Source organism: Oryctolagus cuniculus, chromosome 2 (genome assembly GCF_051225735.1).
Source record: "Oryctolagus cuniculus isolate XC-2025 breed Fujian yellow rabbit chromosome 2, ASM5122573v1, whole genome shotgun sequence".
Lineage (NCBI taxonomy): Eukaryota > Metazoa > Chordata > Mammalia > Lagomorpha > Leporidae > Oryctolagus > Oryctolagus cuniculus.
In genome coordinates, this window is record NC_142868.1 from 95,591,227 (window position 1) to 95,612,543 (window position 21,317).

The 21,317-nt window shown below is 43.3% G+C and overlaps 1 protein-coding gene across 2 annotated transcripts in view; it reads left to right on the plus strand.

Moving 5' to 3' along the window:
• Nucleotides 1-21,105, plus strand: part of FNTA (farnesyltransferase, CAAX box, subunit alpha) — a 32,452-nt gene extending 11,347 nt beyond the window's left edge. The window contains exons 4-9 of one of the 2 annotated variants that reach the window (XM_008273904.5): nucleotides 1,844-1,948; nucleotides 9,189-9,315; nucleotides 14,431-14,579; nucleotides 17,419-17,481; nucleotides 19,547-19,718; nucleotides 20,495-21,105. In XM_008273904.5, the coding sequence (XP_008272126.1) occupies nucleotides 1,844-1,948; nucleotides 9,189-9,315; nucleotides 14,431-14,579; nucleotides 17,419-17,481; nucleotides 19,547-19,718; nucleotides 20,495-20,617 (739 nt within the window). In that variant the 3' untranslated portion in view covers nucleotides 20,618-21,105. The remainder of the gene's footprint in view (nucleotides 1-1,843; nucleotides 1,949-9,188; nucleotides 9,316-14,430; nucleotides 14,580-17,418; nucleotides 17,482-19,546; nucleotides 19,719-20,494) is intronic. The other variant, XM_017350343.4, reaches the window with a different exon arrangement.
• Nucleotides 21,106-21,317: the final 212 nt, after the last annotated feature.

Here is a 21,317-nt window from a genome sequence, read left to right on the forward strand (position 1 = left end):
GATGGCGAGAAATCGGGTTTATTCAAGAGGCTGGCAAGCTGAAGAGATGACCAAGGTAACTGCCACCAAGACCATCTCAGGTTTGCAGGTTTGCAGGAGAGCTATTGAAGGGAGCAGAAAGGAAAGGAAAGAGGATCAGGAACAAGGGGAACCAAGAACAGGGCCTGCTGTGCGTTGGCTTTGGCCCAACAGTAAGGGGCTGGTTGGAGTCACAGTGGTTATTTTCCATTTGCAGTCATAAATCTCATCCGCCCAACGTGCTGACTAGAGCCAGATTACTGTGCAACTTCAGCTGAGTTTCTCAAGGTCACTGTCTGGAATTCTCAAGCAAGCATTCTTCATTACTTAAGTTAGTTGCAAAGCCTGTGGCTAAGCAACTGTTTCTGCAATGGAGAGTGAAAGAGAGGACCGGTTCTGTTAGCGTTACATTTCAGTCTCTTGGCAGTTAGGTGTTTCACATTATGTTTTGCTAGGTCAGTTAACACTGTGTGTTTGCTCATGTTTTGCATGTTTTGTTGTCCTTTTCAGGTTGCCGTGGTTTTCCCTTGTCCCTATTCTCTGCTACCTTCTGTTTTCCTTTACTATCCTGTTAGTAGAATTTTATTAGAGAGTGAGAATAAATTCATTTATATAGTGTATTTAACTGGCATTCACAGTATGATATTCAACCATTTTATGTCTGTAAAATACACTTTCTTAATTGTTAAGAAATTTCTGACTATAATAGTACAAAGGAACTTAGAATGCAATTTGAAATTTCCTGAACAGTTTTTTTTTTTTTTTTTTAAAGCAGTATACCTAGAGTCGACCTAGAAGCCAAATGCTTGTATTTAAGTGCTCTATGCTATGGCCATACCACCCTGAACGCATCTAATCTTGTCTAAGTGCTCTATGATGCCTACTTTTCTTTAATAATAATGAAAGGGAAATAGTGTTTTCCCTATTTAGCATTTATTTTTGGAAGATAACTTTTAGGGGCTGGCATTGTGGCACAGCAGGTTAAGCATCTCATATGAGCACTGGTTCAAGTCCGGCTGCTCCACTTCTGGTCCAGCTCCCTGCTCTTGCATCTGGGAAAGCAGCAGATGATGGCCCCTGCCACCCATATTGGAGACATGGATGGAGTTCCAGGCTTCTGCCTGTGGCCTGGCCCAGCCTTGACCATTGTGATCTTTTGGGGAGTGAACCAGAAGGTGGAAAATCTCTCTGTCTCTGTCTCTCTCTCTTTCTCTGTAACTCTGCCTTTCAAATAAATAAATACGCTTTTTTTAAAAGGTAACTTATAAAGTAGACCCTAGATTATTCTCTGCTTATGTACTGAGTTAGACATTTTGAAGTAAAAATAAACCAGAATGAGCCATGTTTTTAGGAAGTATTTTTTTAATCATTTGACTTCACCTGTGAAATTAAGAGAAACTTGTTTGATTTATGAGTAGCATTTTTTTTGTGATTCTAAAAGTACAATATTTGATATGTTTATAATAGAGTTTATTATGTGAAGAGATGTCTTTGCTTCTCATTGTGGGACACTGCTAAACAGCTTAATTAAAATTAACTAATAATTAATTGGTTGTCCTTCATTCCTTAAAGTTCAGAAATTTACTTCCATCTCCTATTTGTTGCCTTTCACTGTTTTTATTTTAGGTGCTTGATTCTTCTAGTTACTAGATGCTTGCATGAATTTGGACAACCAGAAGCAGTGAGATTGTTAAACATTCTTTGTTCCAGAGAGTACCTACCAAAAATGTGGCTAACATATTGTTGTCCTGTAGCTTTATTTGATACAGTTGTGAGGCAACTTAGGTGGAGTAATGAGACTTTGGATGCTTGCTGTTTGCTCTAGGCATTTTCGGAGAGTTCTCTTGAAGTCCCTTCAAAAGGATCTACATGAAGAAATGAACTACATTACTGCAATAATTGAGGAGCAGCCCAAAAACTATCAAGTTTGGTAAGATGAAAGTAGGAAGGAGACACACCGCTATGCTTACAGTACTTGCCAGTGGATGTTGAGATAATAGGGACATTTTGTTTGCTTCTTTAAAATTCCAGCACTTTACATTGGAGCTAATGTTGCCTGCCATATAGGATTGTTAGGGAGATTCATTGAGATAACTTCATGTTCATGCTCAGAATGCTGCCTCACTGTGATTAACACTAAGCTGTTAGCTGCCATTGTTATTTATTTCAAGTTTCAACATCAGTGTGCAATACTGCTAGAGCCAAAAAAAATTTTGAGTGAAAATTTGGAAAGTGTTTTCTATTCATTATGTTATAATGACTTTCTGGTATTTGATCTTTTGTTCATTTGTTTATTTGTTGTTGTTGTTTTTAATTTATTTGACAGATAGAGTTATAGAGTGAGAGAGAGACAGAGAGAAAGGTCTTCCTTCCATTGGTTCACCCCCAAAATGGCCGCTACGGCCAGAACTATGCCGATCTGAAGCCAGGAGCCAGGTACTTCCTCCTGGTCTCCTAAGCGGGTGCAGGGGCCCAAGCACTTGGGCCAGCCTTCACTGCCTTCCCGGGCTACAGCAGAGAGCTGGATTGGAAGAGGAGCAACCGGGACTAGAACCTGGTGCCCATATGGGATACTGGCACCGCAGGTGGAGGATTAACCAAGTGAGCCACGGTGCTGGCCCCTGTTCATTTGTTTATTTAAGCAGTATTGATACTGGAGATACAAAGAGGAATCTGACATGGTCTCAAGGGGAAAACAAATAATAAAACTAATTATTTTACAGAGCAGTGTGAAAAGTATGATGATAGAGTTTTTTCAAAGGGTATATTTGATCTAGAAAGTAAGGTCCTAAGTTAGCATGAACAGAATATGGGGATTGTTACGAGTAGGGCAGTAGAGTGGAATAGGAAAAAAGAAAGAGGTTTTGGAGAAAGAAGACTGAGCAGATATGGAGGAAATAGAGTCCAAACAGTACCCAGCAGGTGATGAATGTGGCTTTGAATGACAGCTTCCATGCTGTTGTGGTGAAGAGGCAGGGAGGAGTTCTCTGCTTTCTGTGCTACTGCCTGTCTGCTCATAACACAGGAGTTTCCAACATTTTATCTTTTTCTCACACAGCGACCCACACACACACACCCCGCACAACTTTATGCCTGAGATTTAAGGGAAACTTTTGAAAGGAAGGGCCTCTGAAGCAAAGAAAATACTCTGAGCGGAGCGTGGTTCACTCAGGGGACTGTATGTAGTTCTGTGTTATTCGAGTACCTTTGAGGGGTCTGAGGACGTAGGCACTAGAAGATTAGAACGTGCCTTATAAGCATTGCTAGCGGTTGGCTTATTTTAGTGGCAGTGAGGAGCTACTGACAAACTAATTCAGGCAGCGGCGTGATTGGATTGTGTCTCAGAAAGTTTATTCTGATGGCAGGTGGAAGATGGAGCAGAATCGGTTAACAACCCTGAAGTGTGATAGGTCCTGGGGTGGTGCAGGTGGAGATGGAGTTTCAGATGTGCTGGGGACAAGGAGAGAGCAGGGTACCTTCAAGAGAAAAGCTTTCAGTAAGTTTGGAAATAAAAGCGATGAGTTTTGATGTATAATTTATTGAGAGAATGATTTCGGTACTTTTGGCTTGACAGTTGGTGGTGCCATCACTTAGGGAATTGGTGAGGCAAAGCAGCAATTTTTGGTAAAGAAAGATGGGATCGATATTGGATGGGTGGAGTTTGTAGGAAAACCTATATCGAGCTGTCCAGCAGGTGGTGGAAAATGTCTCTTGTGGAGTGAGGACAGGATGATTGAGGACGGGATCTGGGGCTGTCTCTTGCTGCAGATGCGGTGGAAGCGTAGATGTAGATGCGGCTGCTCTGGGAGAATTGGAGTAGAAGGCTGAGTGTAGAATGCCGATGAGCATCCTCATCATTCAGGGGACAGGTGAGTGTCCGAGCTGACTGATGGGAAGCCGTCACTGTTGTCCTAGAAACCAAGAGAAGAGAGACTGAAAAGGAAAAGGAAGGTCTGAAGGGGGACAGAGCAGTGGCTTTGTTAATTAGGTGGTTGTGAATGCCCACATAAGCTGTCCTCCCACCGGGGGTGGGGCTGGGTGGGTAGCAGGCTGGGCAGGGGCAGTTCAAGGAGGAGGAAGGAAGGTAGCAATGGGTTGAATTTGTAAGTGGGAAATTAAGATTGGGTATTGAGAAATGAAGACACAGTGGTATCAGAGCTTTGATTTTGTTTTTTTTGTCACAGAGGTAAAGACTCCATGGTGAGGAGAGAGTTAATACAAAGAGAGAAGTTGGGAATTCTGGAGAAAAGGGGGGATTAAGTCAAGGCTCAGGGTTGGGAAGGGGTCCAGCCCATTAGTTAGCCTTAGGAGGAAAAGCATCTTCATCCCAAACATGCACAGAATATGGAGCGTAGGCTGCCATCTGGCCCACCTGGGTAGTAATAGGCTACATAATCAACTGTTATTTAAAATTTAAAAAGATTTACTTATTTATTTGAAAGCATGAGTTACAGAGAGAGAGCGAGAGAAATCTTCCATCCTTTGGCTCACTCCCTGAATGGCCACAACAGTCGAGACTGGGCCAGGCTGAAGCCAGGAGCAAGGAGCTTCTTCGGGGTCTCCCACGTGGGTGGCAGGGGCCCAAGCAGTTGGACCATCTTCTGCTGCTTTCCCAGGCTCATCCAGCAGAGAGTTGGATCGGAAGTAGAGCAGCATCCATATGGGATGCCAGTGTTGCAGGCTGCAATTTTACCACTATGCCGTAACACCAGCCCCAAGTGTTATTCTTAAGGAGTGTGCAGCCATATACTGTTATAGGCCTGATAGTCAACAACTGAACACTGTTTCGCAGGGTGGCAGTATTATACAGGTTTTTGTTGGTAGAGTTTTATTTAGCTAACAACTTTACTGCTGTAGCCTCTTTGTTTATAATTGTTGTTCAATTCATAAAAAATTACATTATAAAGTACTTTTTTAAAAATATGTATTTGAGAGGTAGAGTTAGAGAGAGAGAGACAGAGAGAAAGGTCTTCCATCCATTCGTTCACTCCCCAAATGGCCTCAACAGCTGGAGCTGCTTTTGAATATTCAGCAGTTTTTTAGTTATGGTACTTTTTTTAAAAAGAGAAATTTATTTTCATTCCTTAAAGAGAGGCAGAGAGAGAGATAATCAATCTTCCATCCATTGGTTCACTCCTCAAATGCCTGCAACATTCGGGGTGGGGCCAGGCTGAAGCTAGCGGCCTGAAACTCAACCTAGGTTTCCCAGGTGAGCAGCAAGGACCCAAATACTCAAGCCCTCATTTGCTTTCCCCGAGGACATCCATTAGTAGGAGGCTGTGTTGGAAGTAGAGGAGCTGGGACTCAAACCTGGCACTCCAGTATGGATGCGGGCATCTCAAGTGGCATCTTAACTGCTGTGTCAAATGCCTGTCCTGCTTGTTAAACACAGAGCTGTTTTATCTGAGAGAGTGGGAAGGTGGGATTGGGGGAAGAGGAGAAACACCTGTCTACTAGTTCACTCCTCAGATGTCTTATAACAGCAGGGACTGGGCCAGAGGCTGAAGTTGGGAGCTGGAGACTCAATCCAGGTCTCCCATGTAGATGGCACGGACCCAAGTACTTGAGCCATTGTTTGCTGCCTCTTGGGATGTGCATTTGGAAGCAGAGGGCCTAGGAGTTGAGCCAGGCACTCCCAGCACTGTTAACACACATAGTAACCACATGCCAACCTGTGCCACTGTACATTTTGAATTGCCTGCTCTGCCGGTTCCTGTTACAACCAGTATAGTACAAGTAAGGCAAATCCTATATCCTAATTAATTGATAGTTTTTTTATAATCAGTCCTTTTTTTTAAGATTTATTTATTTATTTGAAAGTCAGAGTTACACAGAGAGGAGAGGCAGGGGGAGAGAGAGGTCTTCCATCCAATGGGTTACTCCCCAATTGGCCGCAACGGCCAGAGCTGTGCTGATCTGAAGCCAGGAGCCAGGAGCTTCCTACAGGTCTCCTACGCAGGTGCAGGGGCCCAAGGACTTAGGCCATCTTTTACTGTTTTCCCAGGGCATAGCAGAGAGCTGGATTGGAAGTGGAGCATCTGGGTCTTGAACCGACACCCATATGGGATGCCGGTGCTTTCAGGCCAGAATGTTAACCCACTGTGCCACAGCGCTGGCCCCTAATCAAAGTCTTACCATGAAAATATATGTTATAAGATAAACTCTTCAATTTAATATCTTTAAATGATAGACCATAAGAGCATCTTACTGTTTTGTTTTGACAAATCAGTTTGATATATGAGAGAATCTAGTTTTTAACTTTCCTGCAATACAGAATTTACCAGGAACCCGGACAGATACAATGCTGCTAGTACTCACTGACTTGGAAGACTTCTAAAATAAACTTATGGAGAAATATAGGATTTTTCTCTTAGTGTAGCTTGCCTTAATAGTTTTAAGATGACTTCTTAAATTTGCCATGCATATAGATAGATCATTCATTAAGCATATATATCCTTCCCCTTTTCCTATCAAGCTTACTCCCTTTAGTATAACGAACAATATACTATAGTAGATTTTTTAAAAATCAGCTTTATTGAGATGTAATTCACATGCCATGCAGTTCACCAATTTAAGTGGTATAATTTGGTGATTTTTTTAATATAGTCACACATAAGTACAACTATTATCAAAGTAAATTTTAGAATATTTCCACTTGGAGGCTTTTAAAATATTTTTCAGCTGAAAACAATTGAATAAACAGAACCCATTATAAAATTCTTAGAAGTAGGGCCAGCATTGTGGTGTAGCAGGTAAAGTTGCTCCCTGCAGTACCAGCATCCTGTGTGGATGCTACTTTGGATCCTGGCTGCTCCAGCTCTCTGCTATTACCTGGGAAATCAGTAGAGAATAGCCCGTGTCCTTGGGCCCCTGCACCCACATGGGAGACCTGGGACCCAGAAGAAGCTCCAGGCTCCTGGCTGTGGATTGGCCCAGCTTTGACCATTGCTGCCTTTTGGGAAATGAACCGGTGGATAGAAAACCTCTCTCTCTGCGTCTGCCTCTCTGAAACTCTTTCAAATAAATAAATAAATCTTAATAAAAATTCTTAGAAGTATTTTCCTAGCACATAAGCTCATTTTGAGAGGTATATCATAGCTGATTTGCCAGGGTACAAGTGTATTCAATTCTGTCCACTAACTGGTGGTGTGAGAAGTTGCTTGTAAGGTCTTTGGGACTTAAGGAAAACTGACAGAAGGATTCTGTACTTGTTCAAATAGGATCACGTTTCCTCTGCTCTCTCATTGTATAATCTGGTAACGTTGCAAAATTCTTAGAAGTTTGGAGGTTTTTGTTTTGTTTTGTTTTGTTTTGTTTTTTTTGACAGGCAGAGTTTGACAGAGACAGAGACAGAGAGAAAGGTCTTCCTTCCGTTGGTTCACCCTAAAATGGTTGCTACGGGCCGGCGCACTGCGCTGATCCGAAGCCAGGAGCCAGGTGCTTCCTCCTGGTCTCCCATGCAGGTGCAGGGCCCAAGCACTTGGGCCATCCTCCACTGCCTTCCCGGGCCACAGCAGAGAGCTGGACTGGAAGAGGAGCAACCGGGACAGAATCCGGCACCCCAACCGGGACTAGAACCCAGGGTGCCAGCGCCACAAGCGGAGGATTAGCCTAGTGAGTCATGGCGCCGGCCAGAAGTTTGGGGTTTTCAAAAGATTACATATTTCCAGATTTAGCTTGAGATAAACCTTCTTTAAACTATAGATTTCTGATACAATTTTGCACAAAAATTACTGCATTATGGTTTTTCAACTCTTGCTCATTGTCCTGAAGCTCTTTTTATGCAAGTATGCTAATACTTTATATTTTCAGGAAAATATAAGCATATATATATAAACATTCCAGGAGGAATGTTATACCTGGATTTGGGACCAAGCTCACTGATTTGACTTTGCAAGGAAAAATAGGCTTTCAAATCAAGCAACAATTTATAACCAAAACTTTAGTCCCAAGGATTCTCACAAAAATATTACAGATGACAGCTTGAAAAAAAAATTACACGTAACTGAAAATTCAGCTCTGTAGTATCCCCTTAAAGTGGCAGGAACATTGATAGTTTGGAAATCTCAGATTTCCAAATAAGGACTTTTATAAAGCCAGTGTATTTTCTGCAGCATTCGCCTAAAGAACTTACGGCCTAAGTGAAGGTGCGCTTCCTTCTATACCAATGAGACAACCTCTGCCCAGGGTTAAGACTAGTTAGATGCTTTAAAAACCCATACTCAAGCCGGCGCCGTGGCTCAATAGGCTAATCCTCCACCTTGCGGCGCCGGCACACCGGGTTCTAGTCCCGGTTGGGGCGCCGGATTCTGTCCCGGTTGCCCCTCTTCCAGGCCAGCTCTCTGCTATGGCCAGGGAGTGCAGTGGAGGATGGCCCAGGTGCTTGGGCCCTGCATCCCATGGGAGACCAGGAAAAGCACCTGGATCCTGGCTCCTGCCAGGATCAGCGCGGTGCGCCGGCTGCAGCGGCGGCCATTGGAGGGTGAATCAGCGGCAAAAGGAAGACCTTTCTCTCTCTGTCTCTCTCTCTCACTGTCCACTCTGCCTGTCCAAAAAAAAAAAAAACAAAAAAACACAAAAAACCCATACTCTTATTTAATGGTGCGCTTTTTATTTTTCCCTGCTGGCTTGTGTTGATAGCAGCTTTTAAAAATGATGTGTTCATCTACAGCTGCCTGAAATGCTTCCTTTGTGTCACATTTTCTCTCCAATACAGTCTTGAGAATTAGACATGAATTTTTGTTCTTGAGAGTCCCTTCCACATCATTTAAGTAGCATATGTAGTTGATGTGTTAGTTCTTTTTTTTTTTTTTTTACAGGTAGAGTTATAGACAGTGAGAGAAAAAGACAGAGAGAAAGGTCTTCCTGCCGTTGGTTCACCCCCAAATGGCTGCTACGGCCGGCGCTGTGCCAATCCGGAGCCAGGAGCTTCTCCCTGATCTCCCATGCGGGTACAGGGGCCCAAGCACTTGGGCCATCCTCCACTGCCTTCCCAGGCCACAGCAGAAAGCTGGACTGGAAGAAGAGCAACCAGGACTAGAACCCGGCACGCATATGGGTTGCTGGTGCCGAAGGTGGAGGGTTAACCAAGTGAGCCACGGTGCTGGCCCTGATGTGTTAGTTCTTGATAAATTATCACAAAACTTCTCGCCCTTCTTCTCTGGCTTTAGGCATCACAGACGTGTTTTAGTGGAATGGCTGAAAGATCCGTCTCAGGAGCTTGAGTTTATTGCTGATATTCTTAATCAGGATGCCAAGAATTACCATGCCTGGCAGCATCGGCAGTGGGTCATTCAGGTAGTACCTTTCTTGTTAAGTATTTTTCATGTTCTTATTTTTTAACTGAGATAAATAATTAATATTACTATTAAAGTTTATACATCTAGAGCAAAGCACACATGTACATGAAAAAACACAATGTATAATAAGAAATTAAGATAATTAAAACCTGACACGCTAAGGTTTAGTACTTGTAATCTCTTTGGATATGTTGGTAAGTAACGTCACTTTAAAGAATAGTAAATTCTAACATTTTGCTTGAATTTGTGTCACATCTTATATTTGCTAGCAAATTGAGTACAAAAAATAGTCTTTTAATAGGGTTGCATTTAATTAACGGGTTAATTACATGTTAAAATCTCTGCATATATAGATGATTTCATTATATCATGATTTCACATAACAGTTAACGTATTTTGTTCTTACCCACGTGTTAAAATTTTATGCTGAATCCTGAATAGAATGATTTTAACTCCCACTGTGGGCCTTTTATTCTAGAAAACAATTCTAGCGTTGTTTTCTGTGAATTTTTCACAGGGATTGCTACCTTCTGCACTGTTCATTATATCAAGAGCATTTCGTCAAAAGTCTTTTGCTTCCAAATTTAAAAATTCTCCAAATTTATTTAAAGTAATATATTTTTAAAGATATTCAGTATTTTTATTTTTAAATGTTTTTGTTTATATATATTTGAAAAGCAAGAAAAAATAGAAATCTTCCATCTACTGATTTACTCCCCAAATGGCTGCAACTGCTTGGCTGGGCCAGACCAAAGCCAGAAACCCAGAACTCAATCTGGATCTCCTTTGTGGGTTTCAGGTATTCAAGTACTTGAGCAGTTGTCTGCTGCCTCCCAGGATGTACATTATCAAGAAGATAGATTGGAAGTGGAGGAGTTGGGGCTTGAACCAGTCACTCCAGTATGGGATAACAGCATCCCAAGTGACCACTGCTGCATCAGACACCTAGCCCTTCATTTCATTTGAAAGACATAGAGGCAGACAGATGAGATCTTCATCTACTGCCCACTCCCCAAATGCCTGCAACAGCTGGGGAAAGTCAGAAACTCAGTCTGGGCCTCCCATGAGGGTGACAGGAACCCACCTCCCAGGGTGCACATTAGCAGGAAGCTGGAATTGGGAGCTGGGGCCTGAGTGCCAATCCAGGTACTCCAGTATAAAATAGGGGTGTCCCAAGCTGCCTCTTAAGGTACACTGTGCCAGATGTCTATCCTGGTATTATTATTATTTTTTTAAGATTTATTTATTTACTTGAAAGGCAAAGTTAGAGAAGGAGAGACACAGGCAGAGAGTCTTCCCTCTGCTGGATCACTCCTCATATGCCCACAACAGCGAGGCCTGGACTGGACCAAAGCAAGAGCCAAAAACTTCATCCAAGTCTCCCATATGAACTCCATCCAGGTCTCCATGCCTGCCCCATACATACTCTTAAAGTCACCCGTGTTGGGGTGAGCATTATGGTACAGTGGGTTAAACCCCTACTTGGGATGCTGGCATTCCATTTCGGAGTGCTAGGGGTCGAGTTCTGCCTCTACTTCTGATCCAGCTTCCTGCTAATGTGTACTCTGGGAGGCAGCAGGTGATGGCCCAAGTATTTGTGTCCCTGCCACCCAAGTTAGAGACCTGGATTGTGTTACTGGCTTTTATAGTCATTTGGGGAGTGGACCAGCAGAAACAAAGATTTCTATTGCTTTCATTCTACCTTTCAAATAAATAATACAAAAAAGGGGGGGGGGCCTGGTTCTGTGGTGCAGTGGGTTAAGCTGCTGTCTGCAGTGCTGGCATCCTATATGGGTGCCAGCTGGAGTCCTGGCTGCTCCACTTCTAATCCAGCTCCCTGCTAATGCGCCTAGGAAAGCAGCAGAAGATGACCCAGGTGCTTGGGCCTCTGCACCCACATGGGAGAACCTGAAAAAGCTCTGGCTCCTGGCTCTGGCCTCGTCCATCCTTGCCTGCTGTGGCCATTTGGGGAGTGAACCAAAGGATGGAAGATCTCTCTTTCTCTGTCTCTTGGTAACTCTGCCTTTCAAATAAATAAATAAATATTTAAAATAAATTAATCTTAAAAATTCATGTAAATCACTGGTTCTTAAGCAGGGATGATTGTGACCTCTTGGGGGACATTGGGCAACGTGTGGAGGCATTTTTGATCGTCACAACTTGGGGCATCTGGTGCATAGACGGCATGCATGCTGGTAAACCTAAAATGTTCAGGATGGTCCCTACAAAAGAATGAGCTAGTCCAGCTTGTCAGCAGTGCCAAGGCTAAGAAACCCGAATACTTGAGCCATCACCTGCTCCCTCCCAGGATGCACGTTAGCAAGAAGCTTAATCAGAACTACATGAGCTCAGACTTGAACCAAGGACTCCAGTATGGGATGTGGGTGTCCCAGGCAGCAGCTAAACCACTGTACGACATTGCCAGTCCCAATGTATTTATTATTTTAATATTTATAAGTTCATGCAATTTTTTAATAATTCTCACATTTTAATTTTAATGCACTTATTTGGCTCTTGGCATTGTTCCTAAGGAAGATTTTATTGATTTTGTTTTTCCTTTATCATACTAATCCTGTTTTTATAATATAAAGATTTATTTATTTGAAAGATCTACCGAGAGGGAAGGAGGGAGAGATGAATGAAGATACCTTTAATCCACTGTTTCTCTCCCCAAATGGCTGCAACAGCCATGGCTGGGCCAGGCCAAAGACAGGAGCACAGAACTCCATTCTGGCCCCAACATGAGTGTCAGGGCCCAAGCACCCAGGGCATCATCTGCTTCCCTCCAGGAGCACCAACAGTGGAGCAGCACTCTAGAGGGGATGCCAGTGTTGCAGGGGGCGCCCAACCGGTGCTGTAGTGCCAGCCCCTGCACTGATTGTTTTACAGATGAGGAAACAGGCAACAAAACCTACTGACCTTTCACGGAATTTTAGATAAAACTAAGGAACAAATCACTATGTCATGTTTACTTTCAGAAAAACCATAGTTCTAGCCCTATACAGATCAATACTTTTTATTTTTATTTTAAGGTTTATTTACTTATTTGAAAGGCAGAGCTAGAAAGAGAAATATCTTCCATCGAGAGAGAGAGAGCGAGCGAGCGTGCGCGTGAGCCAGCTTCCATCCACTGATTCACTCTCCAGGTATCCCCAGTGGCTGGAGCTGGGCTATGTGAAGCTGGGAGCTTCTTCTGGATCTCTCAAGTGGTTACAGGGGCCCAAGGACTTGGGCCATCTTCCAATGTATTCCCGGTGAATTAGGGAGCTGGAATGGAAGTGGAACAGCCAAGAATCAAGCCAGCACCCTTATGGGCTACCATAACCACAGGCAGCAGCTTTATCTGCTACGCCATAGCACCAGACCCAATCAATACAATGGAAGTTAGAAATGTTATTACAAAGCCAAAATTTACCACTTTCTGCCCTCAAAGTATTGTATCTCCCTATGAATGTTTTGAAAAACCACAATGAAGTACGTTGGAAGCAGAACTTGTTTACAATCCTGGCAGGGCACCTCAGCAGTAGTAATCAAGTGGACCAACGTTTGGGGCATGAGCTGTGCCAAGCACTGGAACACAAAAGTTCTCATCCAGGACAAGTGCCTAACCTAGCAGTTAAAGGTGCTGGTTGGGGTCTGCTGTTGTGGCACAACAGGTCAAGCCACAGCTTTGTGATGCCAGCATCGCATATGATCACCATGTGTGTACGATGGCTCCACTTTGATTCAGCTCCCTAACAACATGGCTGGGAGGACAGCTGAAGAAAACCCAAGTGACTGAGCCCCTGCCACCCACACAGAAGCCTCAATGGAATCCCAGGCCTGTGCCCTTGACCAGCCCAGTCCTGGCCATTGTGGCTGCCTGGGGAGTGAACCAGCAAATGGAAGATCTCTGTCTCTCTGTCTTTGTCTCTCCTTTCCCTATAATTCTCCAGTGGATTTATTTTTATTATCATCTATCAAATCAGGGGATATCATATTGAAATTCATATTCTTTGTTACTGTCAAATAAGAGAGATAACTACAGTTAAGTTTTTCATAATTTCCCCAACTTTTGCAGTGTTGTAAAATTTTGACATAAATTGTCCTTCCCCTTTGGTGGTTTTATGTTTTAGCTGTTTTTATTTGAAATGCATATTAACACACACACACACACAGACCTTTTGTCTGCTGGTTGACTACCCAAATGGCTGTAACATCCAGGCCTGGGCCAGATCAAAGCCAGGAGCCTGGAACTGCAGCTTTATCTCCTATGGGTGACAAGAACTCACATGAACCATCATTTGCTGCTTCCTAGGTGCCTTACAGGGAGCTGGGTCAGAAGTGGAGTAGCTGGGACTCAAACCAATGCTCTGATATGGATTGCAGGCATCCCAAGTGATTATTTAACCCACTGCGCCTCCAGTTTTGTTAATTAAACAGCTTTATGACGGATAATTTTTACATCAAATTCCAGCTGTATAATTCTCTACTTTTTTTTTTTTTTTTGACAGGCAGAATTAGAGAGACAGAGAGAAAGGTCTTCCTTCTGTTGGTTCACCCCCCAAATAGCCAGGAGCCAGGTGCTTCTTCCTGGTCTGCCATGTGGGTGCCGGGCCCAAGCACTTGGGCCATACTGCACTGTACTCCCAGGCCACAGCAGAGAGCTGGACTGGAAGAGGAGCAGCCGGGATAGAACCGGCGCCACAACCGAGACTAGAACCCAGAGTACCAGCGCTGCAGGTGGAGGATTAGCCTAGTGAGCTGCGGCGCTGGCCTCTACATATATTTTAATAATATAGTTTGATCATTTATGTGCATTTGGAAATGATACTCTTTTGCTTAATGTTAGGTATTTATACTGGATTACTTCACGTTTATAGACTGTTCTCTCACTGTTGAGTTTGGTTTGTTTCATTTTTCTTCAGTGACTTCTTTCCTGCTTTCTGTATGTGTCTTCTTGAGCTCTGTCTTCAAGTCCATGCTTTGATCCCCATTTCCTTGACTGTAGCTGCCCCTTCCTCCAAGTATGTGATAAACCCTTTGTCTTCAGTTCTACTTTCTTAGCTTTGCTTATTGTCTATAAGTAATTGGACATTTTTTACAATTTGCACTTTTTACAATTCTCTTTTAGGAATATAAACTTTGGGATAATGAACTGCAGTATGTAGACCAGCTTCTCAAAGAAGATGTGAGAAATAACTCTGTCTGGAACCAAAGATACTTTGTCATTTCTAATACCACTGGCTACAATGATCGCGCTGTGCTGGAGAGAGAAGTCCAGTTAGTAATGTCCTCACTTGCTCATTTGTTGAGAAAATGTGCATACTGACTGCGTTTCTGGCATCAGGGAGCAGCAAGGATCTCGACTGCCCCAGGTTCCACCCTCACAGAACTCAGTAGGACAGAATGCCGAGATAAACACATACTGATAAATTCACACATCATGTGGTGTGCCTAATCCACTCTGTCTCAGTGTCTTAATTTTAAGATGGGACCATAGTCATAATTTGACTCTAAAAGCTGTTGTCACTGCTGCTGAGAAAAGCTGATTTTTATGCTCCCTCTCATCACCTGGCCTGCTTGGATCCAGGCTCGGAGCTCTTCATTTATCTGTTAAGTTTCATGTTTTGGTAATTCATTTTTTAAAAAACATCTTCCATTAATTCTGCTCCAGGCTTAGGTCTGGAGTAGACATATCCCTCAAACCTCAAACACAGCTTATATTTTCTTTATTTTGCTCTCTTGTCTGAAGTTCCACTGTCCAATATGATAACCACTAGTTTGTATGGCTGTTTAAATTTCTGTTAATTAAAGTAACATAAAATTAAAGATACAGTCCCTAAGTCAGACTAGTCACATATCAGGTGTTCAGTACTCACGTGTGGCTGGTGACCACCACATAGACAACACATACAGAACAGTTCTGGGGCTGGAGTTGTGGTGTAATAGGTTAAGCCAACACCTATCATGCCAGCATCTCATGGGCAATGGTTTGAGTGCCCTGGCTACACTACTTCTGACCCAGTTCCTTGTTGTTGGGCCTAGAAGGACAGCAGAGTATGACCTAAGTGCATGGGCCCCTGCACTCATGTGGGAGACCCAGGTGAAGCTCCTGGCTCCTGGCTTTGGCCTGGCCATTGTGGCTATTTGGAGGGTAAACCAGCAGATGGGAGATCTCACTCTGTCTCACCTCCTCTCTGTGTAGCTCTGCCTTTTAAATAAATGAAACAAATCTTTGAGGGAAAAAAAAAAAAAAAAGAGAAAAACCACTAGTGGCACTACAATTAATGAAATAGGTCTCTTTAAAAAAAGAAAGATTTTACCATTGCAAGGAAGTCTATTGAATAGTATTGGTTCAAAGAATGACAGTGGCTTACTGGAATCTTTTTTTTTTTTTTTTTTTTTTTTTTTTTTTTTGAGAAAGAGCTACCTTCGCTGATTATCCTCCAAATTCCCACAACATCTGAGACTAGGCTGGATTGAAGCTGGGAGCTAGGAACTCGAACCAGGTCTCCCAGAGGGGTGGCAAAAACCCAGTTATGGCCGGCGCCGTGGCTCAGTAGGCTAATCCTCCGCCTGCGACGCTGGCACACTGGGTTCTAGTCCCAGTCGGGGACTGTTATTTGCCTCTTTTTGTGTTGTCAGTACGACTTGGATCAATAGAGCAAAAAGAATAAGTAAAACTCAATGCAAATCAGCAAACAAACATCCAGTGATCATAGTTGTATTCTGTGACTTTCTAAATGAATGCTTTAGTTCTTTGTTATCCTTTTTACAACTTTGTATTGTTGCTTCCTATTCTGTTTGGGCTTTTAAAGTGTGCCTATTGGGAAAAAAATGTACAGTTGGTTTCTGAGTGAATCATTTTGTTTTTGTGTTAAAATTTTGCATTTAATTTGCCTGTAAATTTTAAAAAATGAAAAGAGCTACAGGGACCATTTAAGACCTGCAGGGGCACGGTTTTACCAAAGACAGAAAAATAATAGGTTAAGTTGAACTAGTTGGAAAAAATGTTGAGTGAGTTTATTTTACTCTCTGAAAGTATCCTATTGTAATAATACCACACAAAGAGCCGGCGCCGTGGCTCAATAGGCTAATCCTCCACCTTGCGGCGCCGGCACACCGGGTTCTAGTCCCGGTTGGGGCGCCGGATTCTGTCCCGGTTGCCCCTCTTCCAGGCCAGCTCTCTGCTATGGCCAGGGAGTGCAGTGGAGGATGGCCCAGGTGCTTGGGCCCTGCACCCCATGGGAGACCAGGAAAAGCACCTGGCTCCTGGCTCCTGCCAGGATCAGCGCGGTGCGCCGGCTGCAGCGGCGGCCATTGGAGGGTGAACCAGCGGCAAAGGAAGACCTTTCTCTCTCTGTCTCTCTCTCTCACTGTCCACTCTGCCTGTCAAAAAAAAAAAAAAAAAAAAAAAAAAAAATAATACCACACAAAAGCAAGAATACTAAGCTTTAGTCAGTGAGTTAGCTGAGCAAGGATATGATGAACCAGTGGTAATATAATTCAATAGTGTAGGTAAGGGGATGAGAAAAAGGGAGTGCTCATTTTAACTGGAAATTATGTCATAGTTTCTATAATCTTGTTTTAGAATGTGGGAAATTTTATTGATTTTTTTTGTCTATAATTTCCATACTGTCCACTTTTTATAATATATAATAATTTTATACTAATTAACATAATTTCAAGATTATGTTAATTTTCCTTTTTCAGGCACCAGCACATCTTTGTCTTTTTTGCCCAAGGTTGCTTTACCAGTAAGATTAAAGTCTCCTTGTTTTAGCTGACATTTCTTTTGGAAGGAGAACCTTCCATATTAATTTCTTTTCTTACTGTGAGTTGAAGCCTTTGGGTAAACTAAGTGTCCTTCCCTGGAGTTGGATACTGATGAACAGTGGGAGGAGTTACGTAAATAAGAATGGACAACAGCAGACTCAAGGATTCTCTAATTTAGATTTGACCTGGAGAGGTGCCAGAGTCCCTTGAGAGACGTGAAAGAAGACTCACAAGTGGAAGGCCGTGTCCAGGCTGTGCCCTGATCTTTTTACAACTATATCTATTCATTGTGCTGTTCTGTAAAATTATATACACATTTATTTGTGGGTTTTTTTTCTTACAGGTACACTCTGGAAATGATCAAACTAGTACCACATAATGAAAGTGCGTGGAACTATTTGAAAGGGTAAGGGATCCTTTTGCTATTTTTATATATAAAGCAAACAGGCAGCTGATTTGAGGCATCATGGAATATATTCCATGGTCAAATTCAAGAGTACTACTAGAGAATTTTACAGAATTTACATTTTTAGGGATCTAACAAGTATAACAGTGTTATAGTAACTCCCAAGAACTGTGCGCTGTACTCTTTTCATCTTCTCTATTTTTTTAAAGATTTATTTCTAATTTGAAAGGCAGAGTTGCAAAGAGGCAGAGAAAGAGCGATCTTCCATCTGCTGGTTCACTCCCCAATGGCTGCAACAGCCAGAGCTGGGCTGATCTGAAGCCAGGAGCCAGGAGCCTCTTTCAGGTTTCCCACATGGATGCAGGGGCCCAAGGACTTGGGCCATCCTCTACTGCCTTCTATGCCATAATGGAAAGCTGGATCAGAAGTGGAGCAGCCTGGACTTGAACTGGTGCCCATATGAGATACTGGCACTGCAGGCAGCAGCTTTACCTGCTACGCCACAGCACCAACCCCCATACCAATAGTTTTTAAAAATAGCCCAGGAAGAGCTGGCATCGTGGAACAGCAGGTTGAGCCGCCACCCGTGATGCCACCATCCCATATGGGCACTAGTTCAAGTCCTGACTACTCCATTTCCGATCCACTCCCTGCTAATGTGCCTGGGAAAATAGTGGAAGATGGCCCACACACTTGAGCCCCTGCAGTGTGGCAGTTTCAGGCTCCTGGCTTCAACGTGGACCAACCCTAGCCCTTGTGGCCATTTGTGTGTGAATCAGCAGATTGAAGATCTCTCTGTCTCTCCCTTTCTAATTCTGCTTTCAAGTAAATAAATCTTGTATTTATGAATCCTATAGTCTTTTTAAAAATTTTTGTGGAAGCCAGCACTGTGGCGCAGCGGGTTAAAGCCCTGGCGTGAAGCTCTGGCATCCCATATGGGCACTGGTTCTAGTCCCAGCTGCTCCTTTTCCAATCTAGCTCTCTGCTATGGCCTGGGAAAGCAGTAGGAGATGGCCAAGTCCTTGGGCCCCTGCACCCGCATGGGAGACCAGAAGAAGCACCTGGCTCCTGGCTTCAGATCAGCGCAGCTCCAGCTATTGCCGCCATCTGGGGAGTGAACCAGCGGATGGAAGACCTCTCTGTATCTACCACTCTCTCTAACTCTTTCAAATAAATAAAATAAATCTTTAAAAAAATTTTTTTTTGTGAGCAGAGAGAGACTAATAGAGCAAGAGTGGCCGTCCCTTGGTCACTCTCCAAATGCCAGCAAAGGCTGGACTAGCTAGGGGTGAAGCCGGGAGCTGGGAACTCAATCCAGGACTCCCATGTGGGTGGCAGGAGTCCAATTACTTGAGCTGCCTGCCAGGATCTGCCTCTCAGGTTCTCCAGTCAGGAGCTGGAGCCAGGAATCAAACCCAGCTGTTCCAGTATGGCCTGTGAGTGTCTTTGCTGCTATGCTAAAAGCCCATTCCCATGAATCCTATAGTTTTGTTGTTGGTTGTGGTTCTGGTCTTGTCACTGAATGGAGTACACACACTCATGCCCAGCTCAGGAACACAGTGAAGCAGGCTAGCTCATTTACAAACAGATGGTACAAATGGATAGCCAACATTTCATGTTCATTTCTAGATACCTGGACAGTTACAAGTCTTACTCCTTAAACAGAAAAGGCTTCAGTTGCCTGGCCGCTGGTATAACTGATCTTCTTGTTGAATGTGGAAGCCAGCAAGGAAACTAGACCCACAGAGCCCGCGGTCACTCTGCAGAGGCGAGCGGTGGGGCCCCTGATGCTCGGCGAGCTAAAGGGACAGGACCTTCTGCTTTAGCTTTGTGTGTCACACAGTTTGAGTACAAATGATTACTGTTTAGCCTCATTATTTTTAAGCTGATTTTACTCTTTGATTATCTGTGATACATTCCTGTAATTGAAAACTTTTGTTTCAACCTCATTCATTCAAAAAATTCTTGCTTATATTTCAGGGCTTTCTTGATCTTTTTACAGTTTTTGTTTTCCTGTCTCAAAACTGAACATTTTACTTTTTTTTTTTTTTTTTTTTTTTTTTAGGATTTTGCAGGATCGTGGTCTTTCCAAATATCCCAATCTGTTAAATCAATTACTTGATTTGCAACCAAGTCACAGTTCCCCTTATCTAATTGCCTTTCTTGTGGACATCTATGAAGACATGCTAGAAAACCAGTGTGACAATAAGGAGGACATTCTTAATAAAGCATTAGAGGTAAGCTGGTGGTCTCTGTTTCTGTTTTTAGTATCTCAGCATCAGGTCTACTCAGTACCACTAATATGCATGCCCTTTTGAACATGGTTACTTAAAATTCAGCATGGGACTCTTTTTGGGTTTGGCAACACTATTGAACATTTGAGGGTATTTCATGGAAAATGGAATTCAAAATTTATACATTTCAAAAATGCTGAAACCCATGTATACAAGAGGTCTTCAGAAAGTTCATGGAGGGGCTTTGGCATAACAGGTAAAGCTGCCACCTGCAGTGCTGGCATCCCATATGGGCGCCGGTTCGAGACCCGGCTGCTGCATTTCCAATCCAGCTCTCTGCTATGCCCTGGGAAAGCAGTAGAAGATGGCCCATGTCCTTGGGCCCCTGCACCTACCTGGGAGACCTGGGAGAAGCTCCTGGCTCCTGGCTTCGGATCGGTGCAGCTCCGGCCATTGTGGCCAACTGGGGAGTAAACCATAGGCTGGAAGCCCTCTCTTTCTCTCTGCCTCTCCTCTCTGTGTAACTCTGACTTTCAAATAAATAAATAAATCTTAAAAAGAAAAAAGTTCATGGAAAATGTGTATTATGGAAAAATACATGGATTTCAAAAAGTTTTTACTTATGTTTGAATTCCATTTTTCCACACACTTTGGAACTATTATAGTGTGTGATTAGCAGTGTATCTCAGTTTAGCATGAGATATGTGGGCTCAGAAGCATTTTCCCTTGAGATTGAATCTCCTGTGCCTTTTTAATAAATTTTTATTCTTTATTTTCAGTTATGTGAGATCCTAGCTAAAGAAAAAGACACTATAAGAAAAGAATACTGGAGATACATTGGAAGATCTCTTCAGAGCAAACACAGCACAGAAAGTGCCCTCCCAACAGATGTGCAGCAATAACGCCATCCCGAAGAACGTGATGGAGTGCTTTTATTTTTTTAAGGGACTCTACTGCAAGACCATTCCCTTTGCCTGTGGTGTGAAACGTGCACTGCACAGGTATTGCTTTTTAACAAGAAGGTTCCCTGGGTGCTGCTGCTGTCTGATTAGCTCTGAGTAATAACAGTTATTTTAAAGCAAAGTTATTGGAGGGTAGGGGAAAGAAAAAAGTTCCATCAAGGAACTTTTGTAGTCTTATCAGCATTTAGCCTAATTGCTTAGCATCAGCTCTTCCTTGAGTGGTCTGTGATAAGGACTGGCAGTGGTAGTGGCTGCAGGTACTCATGTAATGGACGCGAGGCGAGGTAACAAGGTGCGGTGCAGCAAGCAGGGAATACGCTTGCTACATCAGAGCTGCTCTGCCACACTCACAGTGTCTCGCTCTCACTGTAACCAACTAATGCCAAAACAGTGGTTTTGTAATAAAACTGTAGATGTATCTAAAAACAGTACTATAGTAGTTTGATTTTTTATTAACATTTGACTGTATACAAGGGACATTGTCTTGGCATAGAAAAGCAATGAAGAGGGCCGGCGCCGCGGCTCACTAGGCTAGTCCTCCGCCTTGCGGCGCCGGCACACCAGGTTCTAGTCCCGGTCGGGGCGCCGGATTCTGTCCCGGTTGCCCCTCTTCCAGGCCAGCTCTCTGCTGTGGCCCGGG